The 16608-nt window shown below is 38.1% G+C and overlaps 4 protein-coding genes and 1 long non-coding RNA gene across 9 annotated transcripts; 2 read left to right on the plus strand and 3 right to left on the minus strand.

The window, feature by feature from the left end:
• Positions 1 to 285: 285 nt before the first annotated feature.
• Positions 286 to 1359, minus strand: LOC124349977 (globin D, coelomic-like). The gene is made up of 4 exons (XM_046800941.1): positions 1202 to 1359; positions 866 to 1128; positions 586 to 802; positions 286 to 511 (listed from the first exon to the last, which is right to left on the minus strand). Exons 1-4 carry the CDS (start codon positions 1280 to 1282, stop codon positions 392 to 394), a joined length of 681 nt encoding a protein of 226 aa, XP_046656897.1. The 5' UTR covers positions 1283 to 1359; the 3' UTR covers positions 286 to 391.
• A 764-nt stretch (positions 1360 to 2123) lies between these two features.
• LOC124350391 lies at positions 2124 to 10700 on the plus strand. The gene is made up of 5 exons (XR_006920882.1): positions 2124 to 2678; positions 2750 to 2878; positions 8344 to 8485; positions 10270 to 10524; positions 10618 to 10700. It is a non-coding gene; the product is annotated as an uncharacterized LOC124350391 (long non-coding RNA).
• Positions 3436 to 5701, minus strand: LOC124349727 (glycoprotein-N-acetylgalactosamine 3-beta-galactosyltransferase 1-like). The gene is made up of 9 exons (XM_046800536.1): positions 5342 to 5701; positions 5117 to 5244; positions 4846 to 4998; positions 4641 to 4779; positions 4425 to 4543; positions 4319 to 4364; positions 4185 to 4243; positions 3960 to 4117; positions 3436 to 3900 (listed from the first exon to the last, which is right to left on the minus strand). Exons 1-9 carry the CDS (start codon positions 5467 to 5469, stop codon positions 3550 to 3552), a joined length of 1281 nt encoding a protein of 426 aa, XP_046656492.1. The 5' UTR covers positions 5470 to 5701; the 3' UTR covers positions 3436 to 3549.
• LOC124349765 lies at positions 8504 to 10389 on the minus strand. Its single transcript, XM_046800600.1, has 5 exons — positions 10264 to 10389; positions 10041 to 10195; positions 9784 to 9985; positions 9477 to 9728; positions 8504 to 9396 (listed from the first exon to the last, which is right to left on the minus strand). Exons 1-5 carry the CDS (start codon positions 10334 to 10336, stop codon positions 8888 to 8890), a joined length of 1191 nt encoding a protein of 396 aa, XP_046656556.1. The 5' UTR covers positions 10337 to 10389; the 3' UTR covers positions 8504 to 8887.
• A 1571-nt stretch (positions 10701 to 12271) lies between the features above and the next one.
• On the plus strand, positions 12272 to 15633 carry LOC124349588. Of its 5 annotated transcripts, none has more exons than XM_046800326.1 (11): positions 12272 to 12377; positions 12955 to 13495; positions 13575 to 13641; positions 13747 to 13946; positions 14048 to 14170; positions 14249 to 14302; positions 14365 to 14823; positions 14892 to 14990; positions 15074 to 15136; positions 15222 to 15295; positions 15332 to 15633. In XM_046800326.1, exons 2-11 carry the CDS (start codon positions 13097 to 13099, stop codon positions 15453 to 15455), a joined length of 1662 nt encoding a protein of 553 aa, XP_046656282.1. In that variant the 5' UTR covers positions 12272 to 12377; positions 12955 to 13096; the 3' UTR covers positions 15456 to 15633. The 5 variants fall into 5 exon arrangements, with proteins under 5 accessions (XP_046656282.1, XP_046656283.1, XP_046656279.1 ...); XM_046800327.1 differs by having other exon boundaries at positions 14048 to 14063; positions 14109 to 14170; positions 15222 to 15633; XM_046800323.1 differs by having other exon boundaries at positions 15222 to 15633.
• The last annotated feature ends 975 nt before the right edge of the window (positions 15634 to 16608 follow it).

The raw sequence follows: 16608 nt of genomic DNA on the forward strand, positions 1-16608 counted from the left end.
TTTATTGGTAACGAGTTGATTCGATCTTTTGATTAGTTGTGATTGTGAAGCATGCCAATAATTGAGTGTAGAGGATTGTGTGACAGCTAGGAATGCAAACATTCTCAGATTCAAATTATTGATAAAACAATTTGAGCAGACCATTCAAGCAATGTCCTTATTTCTCTATAACTGTAGAATGGCCATTATTATTTATGGAAGGGCTTATAAAACTTCTGCTGGTTGTAAATTTGTAATTGCGCAGAAAAGTTTCTGACAATATGTGAGAATGCCAATACGAGATTATTAGTTTCGATTTACTTTTTTTATTGATGTCAATAATATTTTCTATTTCCACTATATTAGCAATATTGTCGAATTAAGTCCGTTTTTAACCACATTAATTGTCATCTTATTTAGAGGCGTATTCAATGACGGCCATGACGGCTTTCTTCCAGACATCACGCACGTCGTTGGTGAAGGCGTTGCCCATCTCCTCTTGCATGGCTGTCATCCAGATGGATCCCAATTTCTTAAGTAAACAAATTATTGCCAAATAATTTTCGATTTTAAATTTTTTTAAAAAATTTTGATCGGCACCATTACCTTAAGGTCGACGGCGTTGTACTTGTCCTTCAAGTGTTTGGGGAAAGCGGGGCATCTTTCAGGGTGATCGAACTTCAAATAAGGAATGAGGTAATTGAGACTCGTGATGCAGGTATAGGCCGAATTCAGGAATTCGTGATTGGTGGGTAGCTCCGTAATGGGAACGTTGGCGAAGGCTGGAAACATTTTCTGGGACTCTGGTTTCGCTTTGAAATATCTGCAACGAGTAAAATGTCATTCAAAATTATTTTTGGAATTATATAACGTAAAATAATTTTACCTAATGAAAACTTTGGGGGCGAAGTCACCACGTCTCTTCAGAGTGTTCCAAGTGTTGACGATGACATCGACGTCCTTTTGACTGAAGCTTCCGTATTTCTTATCGCCGTAGTAGTGGGACCTTTCACTGGCGAAAGAGGGTGAACGCATAGACCTGGACATTCCCGCGGGATTGAAGTCGAGGATCGTTGTCACGGTAGTGGTCGTTACGAATGGGCCGCTGCCTCTCATCGTTGAATCGCCGTGTCCGGATTCCATTCCGCCCTTTTTTTAAATAAAAAGAACGAGCGTTGATTGCACAAATTCAATTAATAAAATTTGAAAACGGAAAACTTACCGCAATTCCTTCGTGGAAAGGACTCTGTCCGGCTGACAGAGATAGAATACTAGCGCAGACAACTAAAATTAACCAACTCATTTTTTAAATTAGTGGCTAGGAGATATTTGGAAACTGATGCAAATCAACCGTTAGCCAATTATCTACTCGATGTTCTGATGGAGTAAGTCGCTCGTTTTATATAGTCACTCGGCTTGTAACATCAGCAAAAGGATGGACATGTGCTCTCCCTTAGTCGACATTTTCCGAAATCTAAAAATGTAACATCTTCAAAAATAATTCGTGACTAGAATCTATTTAGGGAATTTAAAATATGGTGTCATCATTTCAAAGGCGGGCTGATTGAAATTGAGGCCAAAATTTTATGTTTTGAAATCAATACGCGTGTTTTTGAAAACCAAGCAGAAATGTTTTAAAAGTAATTTTACTGAAATAAGTCAAATCACGCGAAATTTGGTATCGCTTTAGAGCGCATCTGGTATTTCACGTTGCACAAATTTACTGCGCATATTATCGGCAGTTATGCAACATAATTTATTTTAAATCGAAATTATTAAGTGTATCGTAATCAGTTGGTTTTCAACATAAATTTGTATTAATTCATGGAAACAGGTCATGTTTTCTTAATAATTACCATCATGACTCTGATATCTTCTTAACTCTTTCTTCAAAGAAATTTGTTTTTTAAAACAGTAAAGAGAAACCCTCGCCTTTATTTTCCTCTTTTGTATAATTGCGCATTCATCGTCTTGGTCACACAATGGTCTTCATCAAGAACAAGAAGATGATAAAAGACCCGGTAAATTTGAAAAGCATATTCGCAGTTTCCTTTTTGTTTTTAAATAATTGCTATGGTCAACAGAAAGTAACATGGATTCCAACAACCGCAAATGATTTATCTCTAGTATCCTACTACACACATACAAGCGCAGCAGGTGCCAAGAAAAAAGAAGATTCGGACAAAAACAAATCCTCTTTGAGCTGACCTGCTTATAAATCGTCCGTTGTACCCATCGTCCGCGGTTTCTGCGTTGTTCACGTTTTCTGGCTATTTACGGTTCCATTTCCAAAAAGGAATGACGAAGACGAATAGCAGGTAAGAAGGAAGAACAAACAAAACAATTTATCGACTCACGCAATATTCCATTGCCGTACTTGAACTCGAGACTTGCATACGTGATTTCGGTTTCGCCTTAATGCCTCATTATTTATTCTGGCATGTTATTTTTTGTACTGTCATTTTACGTAGTTACGAGAGAAAATATTGAAATATTCAATTTTGTGGTGATTTAACTCGTAATTTAGCAACCTTGCGTACGTTCCCGCCATTTGAAAACGAATTAATCGTCTGTCCCAAGCAGACACGTGTAAAATGTTGATGTGTATTCGACGATGTTCGACAAACGACAAATCTTTGTCATGTCTTTGTGACAAAGCTGACAAAGCAAATTCAACAAGAAAATTGAAAAAAAGCTCTGTATGTATAGGTTTAGTTAATTTACCTAGTTTCACCAATTAGTCTAACAACGGTGTTTTGAAATTCTATAGGCAAAATGCAGATGCAACTTTACTATGTCGAATTTGGGAAGAAGAATAATGGCGTTTGGAGGATTGGGACGAGATGTTGGATTCTGTAGCAGCACTAACAAAACGTGACAAGTCTAACAACTATCTCAGGTATGTAATCTTCAAAATATGTGTTTAATGTAGCATGGTTTCGTACCAAAGATTTTGGAAAGTTGTTTCTTGTGTGCAATTGAGTTACACAGAGATTCAATTGATGTCTGTTGTCTTAGCAGCCTTGCAGTTTTTATCACCTATTTAATAAGATGTAAGCCAATAATAGTAAAGCAACAAACCAAATACTACAACATGTAGCTACGTCAGGTTTTTTGTGGATTTTTCCAACTAATTTTTTTCCCCTGAGGCTGCCAAGTGCTGCCATACCTTTTGATTTGCAACATTCTTTGTTTACATGTGGACATATAGGAACCCTTAATTGTTGCAGCTAGAATTTCCAACTGTTGTGAAATAAGGGCAGATTTCAATGTCTTTTCCTTACAAGGAATTGAGTAGCACTAGGGACCTCTGACTGTCACATCATCCGTTATTATTAGAAGGTCAATTTGATTTCTCGTTTTCTTGATCGCAAGTGGGTCGCTCAACTTGCAAATAACTCTTAAATGTCAACGTAAATAACGGAACCAAACTATTTTCTCGAATGACAATTAACATTTTGAAATCGGTCGAATGAGAACGGGACATTCGGTAAAAATGTATTATCACGGGCAACAGAGATATTTATTTAAAGTGTGTGGCGAATCGTGCAAAATAATAGGATGTGTTGATTACGTTATCTTTAACTTTCTGGCTCTTTCAGTTTGTTTGATGAGTTCGTTTAATCGCTCCGTGTAATTTTTCATCGTGTATCGATTGGTCTTCACGGTAGTCGTAGAGCTGATGGTGGTAGATTCCATCATGTTACCACCAGCTGCCGAATTGCCTTCCAATTGTTTCTCTGTAACAAACCAAGGCATCGCAGTCAGATCTAAATCCGGTGGTGGTTCAGCAGTGGCAGGCCGGTCTTCCGCCCCCAATCCGAACGGCCTGAGCCGATAAATCAGATATTCCAGGAGAAACATTTGTTCAGGTTTGACGTAGTGGAAAGAGATTGCACTGTCTGAACAACATTCCAGTCCCTAAATGGTTGCAAACGTTATGATACGAGTACAACAATGGAGGTTTTATATTTTTATACCTCTTTTGCGGGGTAGTAAATGGCTTGCCAGTACCAATAGTCTTTGGTTACTTTCCCAGGAAAGATGTGCTGCTCAGGGAAGAATGGGAAAAACCTGCCTCTACCTTGGGAGTCTCTGGTGTCCATGGCCGAAACGTTGAGTCGACTCATACATTTCCCTGTGTGACAGCAACAGAGATTTTGACAATTTGATATTCAGACATAAAAATGTTGTACACCGCATACCCATTTCTGCGTCTTCGGCTCCTTCGTGATCGTGCCGGCACAGTAATATGTTGTAGTAGCTATAAAAGAGAGAAAAAAGGGAAAGTGATTGGATTGGTTTAACATGTAAAAAAATACTGGAAAGTTTTCCATACCCTTCTTCGACGAACCTTCTGGTAGCTTCTTTACTCAGGACGTATCCTATTTAAATTTAAAAATGAGCGCCCAATCGTTTTCTAAATTTTTGTGGGAATATTATACCTGCGCCACCGCTGAAATAACCTTGCTTGACGATGGTCTTGAATTTATGGCCGAACCATAAAGGCTTTGACGTGTTGTAAGACGACAAGAAATATCGCAAATTTTCCAGAATGGCATACCTGTTTGGAGTAGTTGAATGACCGGTTGAAATTCCAAGAAAATAACTGGAGGAATAAGAATATGTTTTAAGGGGGACAAATAGGTCGAATTTCATACGTGTCATCGTCGGCTTTGAAGAACCAATCCGCTTGATCCTTGTAGTTGTTCCATATGTGGCGGAAGGCCTCTCTGGTCTTACCCCAAAGTTGATTCCGCCCTTCGATTACAGGCAATTTGATGGACGGTAGACTAGGATCTTGAATGGGAAATTGTTATTTGAATTTTGTCTTTGCGGTTGTTTTTAAAATGATTAGTTTTATACCATCTTCTGAGCTCATGAAGAGTAAAACGTTGCAACGTTTCCCCCAGGTATTTTTGACTGCCATGGCTCTTTTTTGGTGGTTTTCAGGTGTCGTCAAGATCCAGCACAAGATACGCACTTTATGGAACAGATCGGCTCCGCCAACCCGATTATCTAGACAAACAAGGGAAAATAAGTTAGTTTTCATAGTATATTGTCTTCGTTTCGATTTTCAAAATAGGAAAAAAGAAAACCTGTTATCAAAACTAGAGTGTGCACGTGTATAGCTCACCTGCGATTAGGCTGTTTGACGACGAAACTATCTGGTCTGTTTTGGTTGTCGCCACCACTTTCTCAACTGGAATAGTAGCAGCGTCCAACTCTGTTGCATCCGCCACAAGGCTATTGCTCAGCCGAAAACTGCGCAAACATTTTTTTCCAATTACAATCAGAATTAGTTTTCAACCATTTAAAAAAAATCAAATAAAACAATTGAATAATTTTTGGCGAGACTGACATTCGGTGGTGTGGCTGGGTGTAAACGAAAGCGTCTTGAAGTAGAAAGCAAACTAAACAGGAAACAAAGATGACAGCGACCAGAATCGCCGAGAAAGAAATCCGTCCAAACGCAGCAGCACGGGGCATGGCGGATATAACAGGTGAACTGGGCGAATTTCAAACCAAAACAAAACTACAACTGCTAAGAGAGAAACCCCCTGCCCAACACAAAAGTATCTAGAGCCACCAGTCGATGATAATAATCCCGCAATTAGATGCAACAACGACTGCGACGATGGAGAGAGTGCATTCTTTGCAGTAGAACAACTGGATAGCGACTGTGCTGACTTTCTCTTTGGCAGTCGAGAAAATATTGAACAGCAGTCTCACTATGCGCTGGTAGTAGTGGGCAGGCGGCCAGTATCAAGTATGAAAAAGAGGGGGGAGGGATTGGGGCCGGGGAAGAGTCGTAGAAGAAGAAGAAGTAGTCGCTCCTTTTTTCTTTCCCCCCTCGCCTCCTATTGGGTGTAACCTTCAACTTAATGGCCTATTTTTGGGGGTTTTCTTATCTTTTCTTCTAATTTTTCTTTTTAGTTTGGGTGGATGGATGACGAACCCTGTGCTCTCACCTGTACACTTTCCTAAAGCTAGAGCTAAAGAGATTTTACCTTTTGAAAATGTTGAGTTTGAATTCACGTTGGATCAGCTGGTAGTTATTGCCGCACAGTCGAGGGCGTTTGATTTGTCATCGACTCCGGTTCTTTTGTGGTGTATTGCACGTACAAAAAGATGTGGAAATTTCTAAAAATGTTGTTGGTTGACCGCCAAAAAGCTAGAGAGACTATTCATTCAAGGATGACGATGCACGGTAACATCATCGTATTTTTGCCGCACCGCGTGCAATTGTTGGATGTACCGGTTGGAAAGCTTCAAAAGCCAAGGGCTATGCGCAACTTCTCCCGGTGGATCAACAGTTAGAAATCAAAAGGAATAGGTCAAAGTGTTTTTTGGACGCGTCATTTCCCGTCAGCTTTTACTTTTTCCCTTTTTATTTTATTTTTTTAGATGTTTTCAAGTACACATTGAAATTTGCAATTCAATTGCTAATTCTTTTTATAACGATCCTTGAATTTCTTATCTTCACAGACCTTGAATAGGATTTATTTATGCGCACTTTTCTTACGTGTATCTTGCCGAATCAATCTTTTCTTAAAAAAGACATTGTCTCTAGTGGTTGCTAATCTATTCTCAACGGAGTCGGTGGGAAATTCCGTCTGAGAAATCCGGATATTGTGATGCACTGAAATAGTCGCTTTTAAAACAGGCTCCGCATTAAACTAAAGTCGCTCCACCTGTCGATAAAAGTATATTTTTCTTTTTTGGGCTTATTGTGTGTGTTCTTAATCTGTCGGCTGATTAGAAATGTCGCCGAAGCGATTAACGAGAGTCAGGCATTTTTTTTGGTTTCGACATGAGGCAGGTAAATCGAGATGACTTCAAAAGATGACGATACGCACAGGTTTTTTTTCCTTTTCCTTATTGTGTTTGTCCAAGCGTGTGTCGTGGGAAAAATTCCTTTGATCAAAATCCGACATGAAATTTATTCAAAAGCATTTTGATTTTACTTGTACACCTGCTCGGCAAGCAGTACTAGGGATTACTGTGAGGCGGAGCATCTTCATTTGACTTGGATAATGCGCTATTTTTAATGGGCATCATTTTGTGGTCGATTTCTATCACACACCAGGTGATGTGAATGACCGACCATTTAATTTTTAAGTAACAGATAAAAATGGTTGAAGCGGAACTGTTCCGTCCAGCGCAACTAATAATAATACCCCTAAAAATGGAGATAATTAACTAGTGGTGTATTTGTTCGACTGAATAATGTTCTATTTGTTGTTTATTTTTTATCGGTAAATTTGTCATATGCGCACGTTTTTTTAAATTCAACAACGGCGTTTTATTACGTTGTTAAGATTTACAAAACACCAACGGTTTTTTTTTCCTGATAAATTCGAATTAAGAGGAAAGTGAAACGTTTATTTGAATTAGTTGACTCATTTCTGTTGGATGCTTTGGTTGAACGCAGTTTACAACTGAAGTGTCCCCGCTGTTTTTCCTTTGCGGTTTTTGTAATGGCACGGATAAATTTCTTGGTACCGACACGCTATTAAAGTTTTATGGTTTTTTCCTCATAGTGAGAACAAGTTAAATTGGTTTAACACTGACTTTATTTATCTTTTTATCTTGGAACGGAAACCATTTGGTTCTTTTTGAAATTTTGGCTGCATCTTCTAATTGTATCAGCTGATCCTGGTGTTACCATCACCCAAACTTTTTTAGTTGAGGAACTATTGTTTGTCTTGGAAAACGTTGATTTCTGTGTTATTATAGATAAACAGAGAATTCTCCGTATTTTGACGTAAACAAGTTGCTGGTAACCACATCGAATGTTCGCAACTCTGTAATGTCAATGGAGACTATTTTTCTTTGATGATAGGCTGCATTAGCCTTATCAATTAACGAAATTTTCATCCTTACCTTTATAAAGTCTCAGGTTAGGTTATTTCTACGTCAGGTGGCATAGACTAGCTAACGGCTGGATTCAAAGGATTTCTGTGAAAGTAGTTGAATCTCTAGTGGCATTTACGACGGATTGGAAGATTAACTTGTCGACGAGTATTGTGTATGGCTTTTGATGTTCTATTGTTTTTCGTAACCAACAGAGACGTGGAGAGAGACAATCAACAAGTCGCCAATTTCGGCATGTACTAGCAAAGTGCCATAATAACTCATGTTTTCCTCCGACTGCCCCAGCGGAATGGGACAGCCTCTTTAATGTTGTTTTGTGCGAAACGTCGTTCACCACTGGGATTTAATCAAGCTAAATCAAACATTTTAGTTTCTTTGTTATATTTAGGTATTTGTTCTTTTGGACTCAACACCATTTATCTTTAAGTGAAGACGATTTGGCAACCATAAATTGTTATTTATTTTCCGTTTTCTTTTTCTTTCTAGTATCCGGTTTTGGATGGAGCTCAGCAGCTGTTTTTTAGTTTTTCGTTTGTTATCCAAGCGCCGCGATTCATTTTTGCGCATTTTGCTGACTTGGAACGATTGCCCAGACATTCAACAAACTGGCGAGACTCCAGCATTCAAGGTTGGTCATTTCTCATTTTTTTTTATCGTCTTTTGTCCTATTTTGTATTCGCCAACTCACGATGATCAAAACAGCCTTTAAGAATAGAAATGGAAAATGCAATGCGCGGAATGGGTTAAGAATAGGTCAAGCATAAATCTGTCATTTTTGGTTAGTGAAGTTAGTGGTGTAGAAAACCGGGAATAGGAAGCTCGTTGATAACGTAGTTATTTTTAGGTTGAATCGACGTTCAGCGACAAACTACAGACCAAACTGACTGAACGAAATTTATTTCTTTTCTTACACAGGTTTTAATTTAAATTTTTAATTGTTTTCATGGAGAAATCTAGAGATTAAAAAAGTTATTATATCTAAGTCGGGATTAAGGACCTGATAGCATTTCATCTTACAAATATCGGCATTTTAAAATAAATCGTGTCGTATCATTTGCATAGCATTCAACGAATTTGAAATATTTTCCTGTAGGAGCCAGCCATTAAAGTGTGTGAAATGAACATTATTGTCAAATAGAAAGACTCCTGCTGACATTTGCCATATCTGTACCCAAACTTGATCTCCCGCTTCCAAATTAAGTGTTGATTGCTGAGAATACGGTTGGTATTGACTTGCTGTGCTTACCTCGCCGGAATAACCTGATCCGATTTGATTACCATTCAAATATATACCTATCCAGAAACCCATTTCAGTTGAAGATGCTGGAATAACCGCCAATCCCGATACGGAGAAAAAGTATGTTCCCGATCGAGGTGCCGTAAATTTTCCCGTTTGCAAATCCATGGCACCTCCGATATTGACTTTTGCTATATCGAAAGGAACTGGAATGTTTTTTTGATTAAAACTTGAGTTTCTCTGAGCATAAAAATACGCCGGGGCTGATTTGACGTCTGCAAATCCAATCCACGTTTCGAAACCTGCAATTAATTTGGTTAAAATATTATTGAAAAGCGTAAAGCCATCAATAAATTAACATTGAATTTTGATTAGAGTTTACCGGGATCGCTAGGAAGTTTATTAAAGTCGCAGTAGACACTTTCGACCATTTCAGCTCCCATCACGGAATACAATCCGCTCATAGTGTGTCCGATCCTCCACAGATCCTCGCATGATGTTGGCATGCCGTTAACGACCACTTGACCCGTGCATTCGAATCGACCTAGGGTGTGTACACCGGATGAAGTGTCCAGCTGCGTTCGTCCAAAATTCAGCCGCGTGATAGGTAAAATGCTCTTGTCAGTGATGACGCCTGCTTATTTGTTTATTAGATAACGTTGCATCAGAGACTTTAAATTCAAACTTGCCGTCATCGGATAGTTGTACTGGTGCAGCAGCGTCGCAGTTACACTTGATGTAAGTTTCAACGCAATTTGCATCGATTCCGCATTGACAGGTGTGAGTGTCGGTGTTGCCACCCGACCAGAAATATTTGGAATTTCCGTCCTTGTCATTCCACCAACCAAAGGCGACCTCGTTTAGTTCGAAGGGGGCAAAATTGCAGTCATACTATTCAATTCAAATCGATTAATTTTTGCTTTCTAAAAACGAGGAATTATTTTACTTTAATAGACTGATGACATTCATTTGAGAGTTGAGCCAATGCCGTCATTTGTTTAACGCTGGCGTTGTAATTCACGGGCCTGGAGTAACATCCAGGATCGGTGCAGTGTCCCACGTTTATAGGCGATTCGCTATCGTGGAGGATAGATGTCGATCCTTGAACGTCAACGCCATCACATTAGTTTTATTATACATTAAAAGATACTTAATTCTTTGTATTTTACCTTTAGCCATATCACAGTAGACATAGATGGGGCTATCGCCAATTCCTTGGCCATCAGGATCGATCCAGTACATTCCGGAGCTGAGTGTTGGATCACCGGACTGAGCCTCTCTGCATGTTCTTGGGATGGCGGCGTGTACGGGGCTTACAGACGCCGAACTGGAACAGGTTTTTCGTTCGTTCTACATTTCTTCCAGAACACGTTCCAGCCTAGCGAATTTTTCCGCCAACATTTCCTGTTGAGAAAAATTTCAAAAGATAGGTCGTGATAAAAATTTTATCGTGCAACTTTATTAACGGAAAAGCTTACATGTTGTTGAACTTGAGCCTCAAGTTGATTCACTTTCGTTTGTAGCAGTTGCAGTTGTTCTTCCACCTTTAAAGCAGCTGCATCAGCTGGACAAGCCAATGCTAACAATGCTGCCAATGCTGCGTGGATGAATATCGTCGAGAGGCGAACCATTGTATGTAATGATACAAGTATCGATTAGTTGTTGTCATTATTCTGATAGATTTTTCTCAATTTATAGGGGCCGCCGAGACCTCAATTGTAAGTTATTTTATCAGGGGTAATCTATTTATCTACAGGGGAATTCCGAAACCCCGATTCAGTATATTATTTGTCTTGGCATTTTTAATTCATTGTCGAGTGAAATTATGGCAAGACTGATAGAAGTTGAGTTTTCTGTTGTCTGATGATTAACTTGATTGACAGTATAGTTTACACACACGCTGCTTGTTTTTGGCCAATATTTACTTTCTAATCTATTGAGGTCAGTTGCAACAACATGAAAAAATATCTGTCGATTTGGTGTCATCATCAACCGCACTAGTGGTGAGTTTAATTTAAGATTGCCAATCAAAATCAACTTGATTATCATTCTATCCATTAAACTTTAGGGAATGGGGCATTGTCAGTTCCTAATTCGAGATCCAACTGCCGATCAAAATTTAATTTGAATCTTGTTAGGTTGCCTATATAAGACCGCTTGTATAGCTTTGGGCTATAGCCACGATAGTTCAGTCTTGCTGGTTTGAGAGATCCTTTATTTTCAAAATGTTATGTGTGTCGGTGAAAGTTTCAAGGTTTTAAAGGCTACCCAATATTATCTAGATGAAGGTTAACGGGGAAACATGAAATGTGTTGGGGTAGGACTAGAATATTTTTCTTATTTTGACAGTTTGATGTTATAAGCGAGATAACATCCCCATCCAGGAAGGAAAGCGAACGTGACCTCACTTTATTTAAAACTGATTTTCAAGGGAAAGGTGGTGATGGCTATCCACTGGCCAGTGGCTGTTCTAAAATGTATTCAGAAAATAAATGTCTGTAAGAAACCGATAAGAGGTATCATTTTTAATCAAGTTTATAAATTAAAAACTTTTGTTTTTCCTAATCCAATTCCGGGCGTGTTTAGTTTTCCAAACGGAAGAGGCATTTAAATATGATGCCTATACAAATATCGTGCGTCATTAAACTTATAAAGGACCATTCACGTCTGTGGAGTCATACGGGGATTTTTTTTCTATAGCCATTGTTGTCGCCCAACAGCTTTCTCCTTTTTGTGAAATGTCCGTATATGTTTACGTGGGTCACATCAGCTCTGACATTGCGTCACTTTCTTTCCCGTTTTACATTCTGCATTCTTATGGCGTTTGATCTTTTCTATTCCAATATAATTTACGTGAACTAAACCTTAGCCATCTCATTGTTGCGTAACTGAAGAAAGATCCAATCGGAATATAAAAGCGGTGCCACTGTTAATGATTATCTGATCGGAATTTCGGAATTAAAAAAAAATACCTATCGTCGTTTGTTAAATCTTGAATCCACCCCCTTCAGAGGCATAGCCTAAATGATAAAGCTATTTTCTGTTGGAATTTGTGCTGATGGAATAATAAAATTTGGCCGTCTACACTTGCATCATTCGCTGTTTAAAAAAACAAAAACACATACGTAGAATGAGTGAATGACAGAAGAAAACAGAAGTTGATTTAATTTTTGCAGATTTTGAACGATTTAATTTCTTACTCCTCAACTGACAACGCTGTGACCTTGTTCTTCGGTTTACTAGGTTTTTATTAATCATGGCCATGGCTGTTACATGTGCTAAGGTAAATATGTATACTAACATTTTTGGAGCTATTTAAATAGAGGACAAGTATTTAGTTTGTTGTTTCGATAGTCCCAAGCTATAAAATCAAGGCTTTTTATACCTTCCTTTTTTGTGTGTGATTTTGCACATCTGTGGGGCACAGACAGCAAAGTAGCCAGCTTTTTAAAGAAAGTGAGCTGCATACTCATTACCAGATTTTGCCTTAGCCTTTAGTATTCTATCTTATTAAGAACATGGTATGGTGTATCTCTTTGTTAGTCAGAGGTAATGATACTGTTGTTTTGTAATGTCATAAATGAAATTCTTCGAAGGAGACATTTTTCTGTTTGCGAAGATTATCTATTTGATCTATTTGGGGGACACAAGAAAGGTATAAATGTATGCAAAATAGTGTAGGCTACAAATTGAACCAAATTGTACAATTGTACATTTTCAAAACAAAGACTAATTTAAACAACTTAAATTAAATTGCCCTGTCATTGAATTCAATAATTCTCTATGTGAGCTGGATTTTAATAACTGCTTCTAGCCTTCATTCTCAAAGTTTTTTTTTCTCCTCTTTTTCTACTTTACAGAATTAAGATATCGTAGAGATTGTTGACAACCCCAGGGCCATAAGAAAATACCAAAACAGCTTCCCTAGAGAAGAGGCAAAGCTATTGGGATTTTGGAGCTATTGGACCCTATGAAGGCTAAAGAATAGGGATATCTGAAATCATGTCCGGAAATAACTTCCCAGCCGGGCAATCACCTTATTCTATTAACTTGCCATTTGGCTATGCGTCAAACGGGTCAACAAATCCTACAGCTACAGTCGAAATGCCTTGGAATATGAACTTATTCAACTGTATGAACAATCAAGCTGAAGGGTATTGGCCTAATTATCAATTTCAGCCATTCCAACCACCACTTCCGCAGTTCCCTCCACCACAACAGCCTCCTCCTCCTCCTTCATTTCCACCACAAGAGAACTGGCCAAATGGTTATTCCAATCAGCAGCAGGGTAGCATCTCTGGATTAACAACCTATCAGACTGGAAATAACGTGATGCCATATTATTTCTCCCAATACCAGCCTCAACCAACATACCAGCCAGCATTTTCCACATTCAATCAAGTAATCTTATTTTTAATACTGTCATACTTTAAATGCGTAAGACACTCACATAATAACATGAAATCCACCAAACTTTCAGGTAACTCAAGGTGGATTTTATGTTGACGGCAATGCTGCTGGATCGAAGAAAGTTAAGGCTCAACAAGGTAACTACCTTTAAATTAATTAATTTCTGCCTACTTAACGTTTCGTTTGATGTGTATTGCTCTCTTAACGGATAATATCTTCTAAAACTTATTTCCGTTCATCAGGTGAAATTAAACACATGCCCAAAATATCCTGGAACATTGTTTCTGCCTCAGTAACTGGTACAACAGGCGAAATTAATAGCAAAGAAGACGTGATTAATAATGGAGGAGTTGAAAGCTCGGCAATAGAAACTGTTGCTTGTAAAATGTCGAGTTCCAAAGTAGACACAACGCACGTCGAAGTAGCCAGCACAAATGGTGATGTACGTAAGAAAAAATATTGCACAGCGGAAAATAAGATTGCTTTTCTGTTAACTTGCACTAACATACTTTTTTAACTAATAACACTCGTTTGAAATTCCAGGGCGATGAAAACGGAGGGTGTCCGACATACGGGCCCCACCGTGGAGTTACTACTAACGGAGTTGAGTCCATTATTAATAAAATTTTGGCCGGTGATAAAGTAGGAAGGATTGTCTGCGCTTACGTAAATTTATTAAAATTTGTGTGTGGTAGTGGTGCCTTGATAATGTTTTTGTAATGTTTTTTTGTTTTTTTTTTTTAGTGTAAAACATCGGGACACAGAGCCAGATCATGCCCCATAAAGCCTTGTTTTATAGTAAACAGTTTTATCAGATTTGTTATAGTGTCGTTATAGTAAAATATTTTTAAATATTTCAGTGCGATAAGACCGGACACAGGCCCAAAAGTTGTCCAAATCGGAATAAAAGTGGAAATGAGCATCGGAAGATAAATAGAAGTAAGAGAGTAGCCAGCAACAAGACCGCCACTCATACACATCTGGATTGGAGGAAATTGACATCACAATCAACTATTCCACTATGTGCAACCGGAGCTAATGCAATCCCCAGAGGGAACGAAAGGCCCCTGTCCGTTAACAAACAGTCAACACAAAGCTCCTTGATTAGCACAGCTTCAATTGTTGACGATAGTAACCTCGACATTCCCCTGAACGAAATCCCGAGAAGTAAAGCGAGCAAACAAGTATCAGCTGAAGATGGCTGTTCCAGTCCCCCTTGCAGAAAAAGAGGAAGATCCTGCGACTCTCTTTCCATTGAGAAAAATGTTAATGACAAATTCATTTCATTGGATAGTTCGATCAAAGGACTTCCCCGGGAGGTAAAATTTTGAAGTTTAAAACTTTGTCTTTGGCGACAGATTTTTTAATGTTTGCTTCTCTTTTGCAGGAATTAGAACGAATTATAATGGCATATGACGGTATGATGGCTGATATGGAAAAAGAGCTGAATCTTTCAAAAGAAAGGGCGGATACCTTAGAGCGTGAGGTAATTGGGTTGGATTAAAGAATCTTAGTCTTTTTGCTATACGACAACATTTGGAATGTACATTTTTGTTGTTTAAATTGTAGGTGATAAGTCTGAGGGTCAAAAGCGAAAGACGCCAATCTGTTGGCGAACAAATAGACGAGTTGGTAATTAACCATAACAAGCAACATTAGTGTTGTTAATGCATCTTCAATCACTGCATGCTTATTTAAATATTTATTTTCTTACTAGACCAACGACGTTACGGCTGACCAACAGAACAGTTCTGAACTAACTGATGCTGTCAAAATCGAACGGATTGAAGGTTCTTCTGCATCTTATATAAACGTGTACACTAATTCTACTGATAAGGATCGCCCAAAAGGAATTCCTCGTTCACCATCTGCCACTGTTCCTTGTATTTTCGAAATGCCAACAGAAAACATTAACTCAAACAAAGTAGTGGTGAAAACAGAAAAGTTGTAGAAAATTTCTACCCTGAGTTAGAACATTTAATTTCAACCTAGTTTAGAAATCCGTTTCCCATTTAATATCAATCTTGGATTGATATCTGTTTAATAATTCAGAAAATGAATGTGTTGTATGAATTTACATGGAATCATCTACTCCTGATTAGATAAAGAAAACTTTTTTCCAGGTTCTATTTTTTAATTTTTTAATTTCTTTTATCCCCATCCCTATTACTGAAACCATCAACAACGATAGAGTGTTTCTACCGCCTCTCCCGCACGAATTGGTAAATTAGCTGCAACATTTCTTTATTCAGTGAGTAAAGACATCTAAACCCCCAAACTACCTTATTCGATAGCATCAAATGATACTTTTTTTTCCTACAGAGATACTATCCGAGATGAAGTTTTCCCGCTCACAATCCGATTCATCGATCGGACTACATCAGTTAACGCTTGATACCACTCATCGGATCTGGCATGAATTCCTATAATGGTGAATATGACAATGTCTTTTGCTAATTTGTTTTGTTTGTCATGATTATTAGCACTTTTACTTTTAGTATAAGAGTAGCTGTTTATCGGGTTATTTCATTTGCCATAACACGTTTCGACCAACTTGAAAAATATCTTTAGAATGGATGTAGGCCTAAATCCTTACTAGCTGACTTAAAGCGGAGTTCTTCATGAGAGATGTTATTGGGCAGCGAGTGTCTTCGTCACTCGTCAGTGACAAAAACACAAAATGTCAGCAATATGTTTCCGAGCCACTGACTGAAAATGTATTTCAAATTCAAATATGGTGTCTACATTTTCAGTCATAAAAATTAATTTGTAATTCTAGTTCGGAGCTTGAGATTTTTTTTTTAATTTACTGAATGTTGCATATTAAAATATGTGAGTTTACCGGTATATAATCTGTAAATTTCTACTTTTGCGAAATAATCTGATTACGTGGGACAAAACTGCTGTCCATTTTGCCGAAATGTCTTCTATTGTCACTTGTACGGTGAAAAATATTGTTGATTGTGAAAAATAACTTTCTTAACTCAAGCTCAAATAAGAATTTTCATAATATTACGATTTGCTCTAGTCCACTAGCCTTAAATTATTTGAATTGAACTTTACTCCACGCTTAATCAAAATTTGATGAAATTCTATTTATTCCA

The sequence above is a fragment of the Daphnia pulicaria genome, chromosome 7, assembly GCF_021234035.1.
Source record: "Daphnia pulicaria isolate SC F1-1A chromosome 7, SC_F0-13Bv2, whole genome shotgun sequence".
Taxonomy (NCBI): Eukaryota; Metazoa; Arthropoda; class Branchiopoda; order Diplostraca; family Daphniidae; genus Daphnia; species Daphnia pulicaria.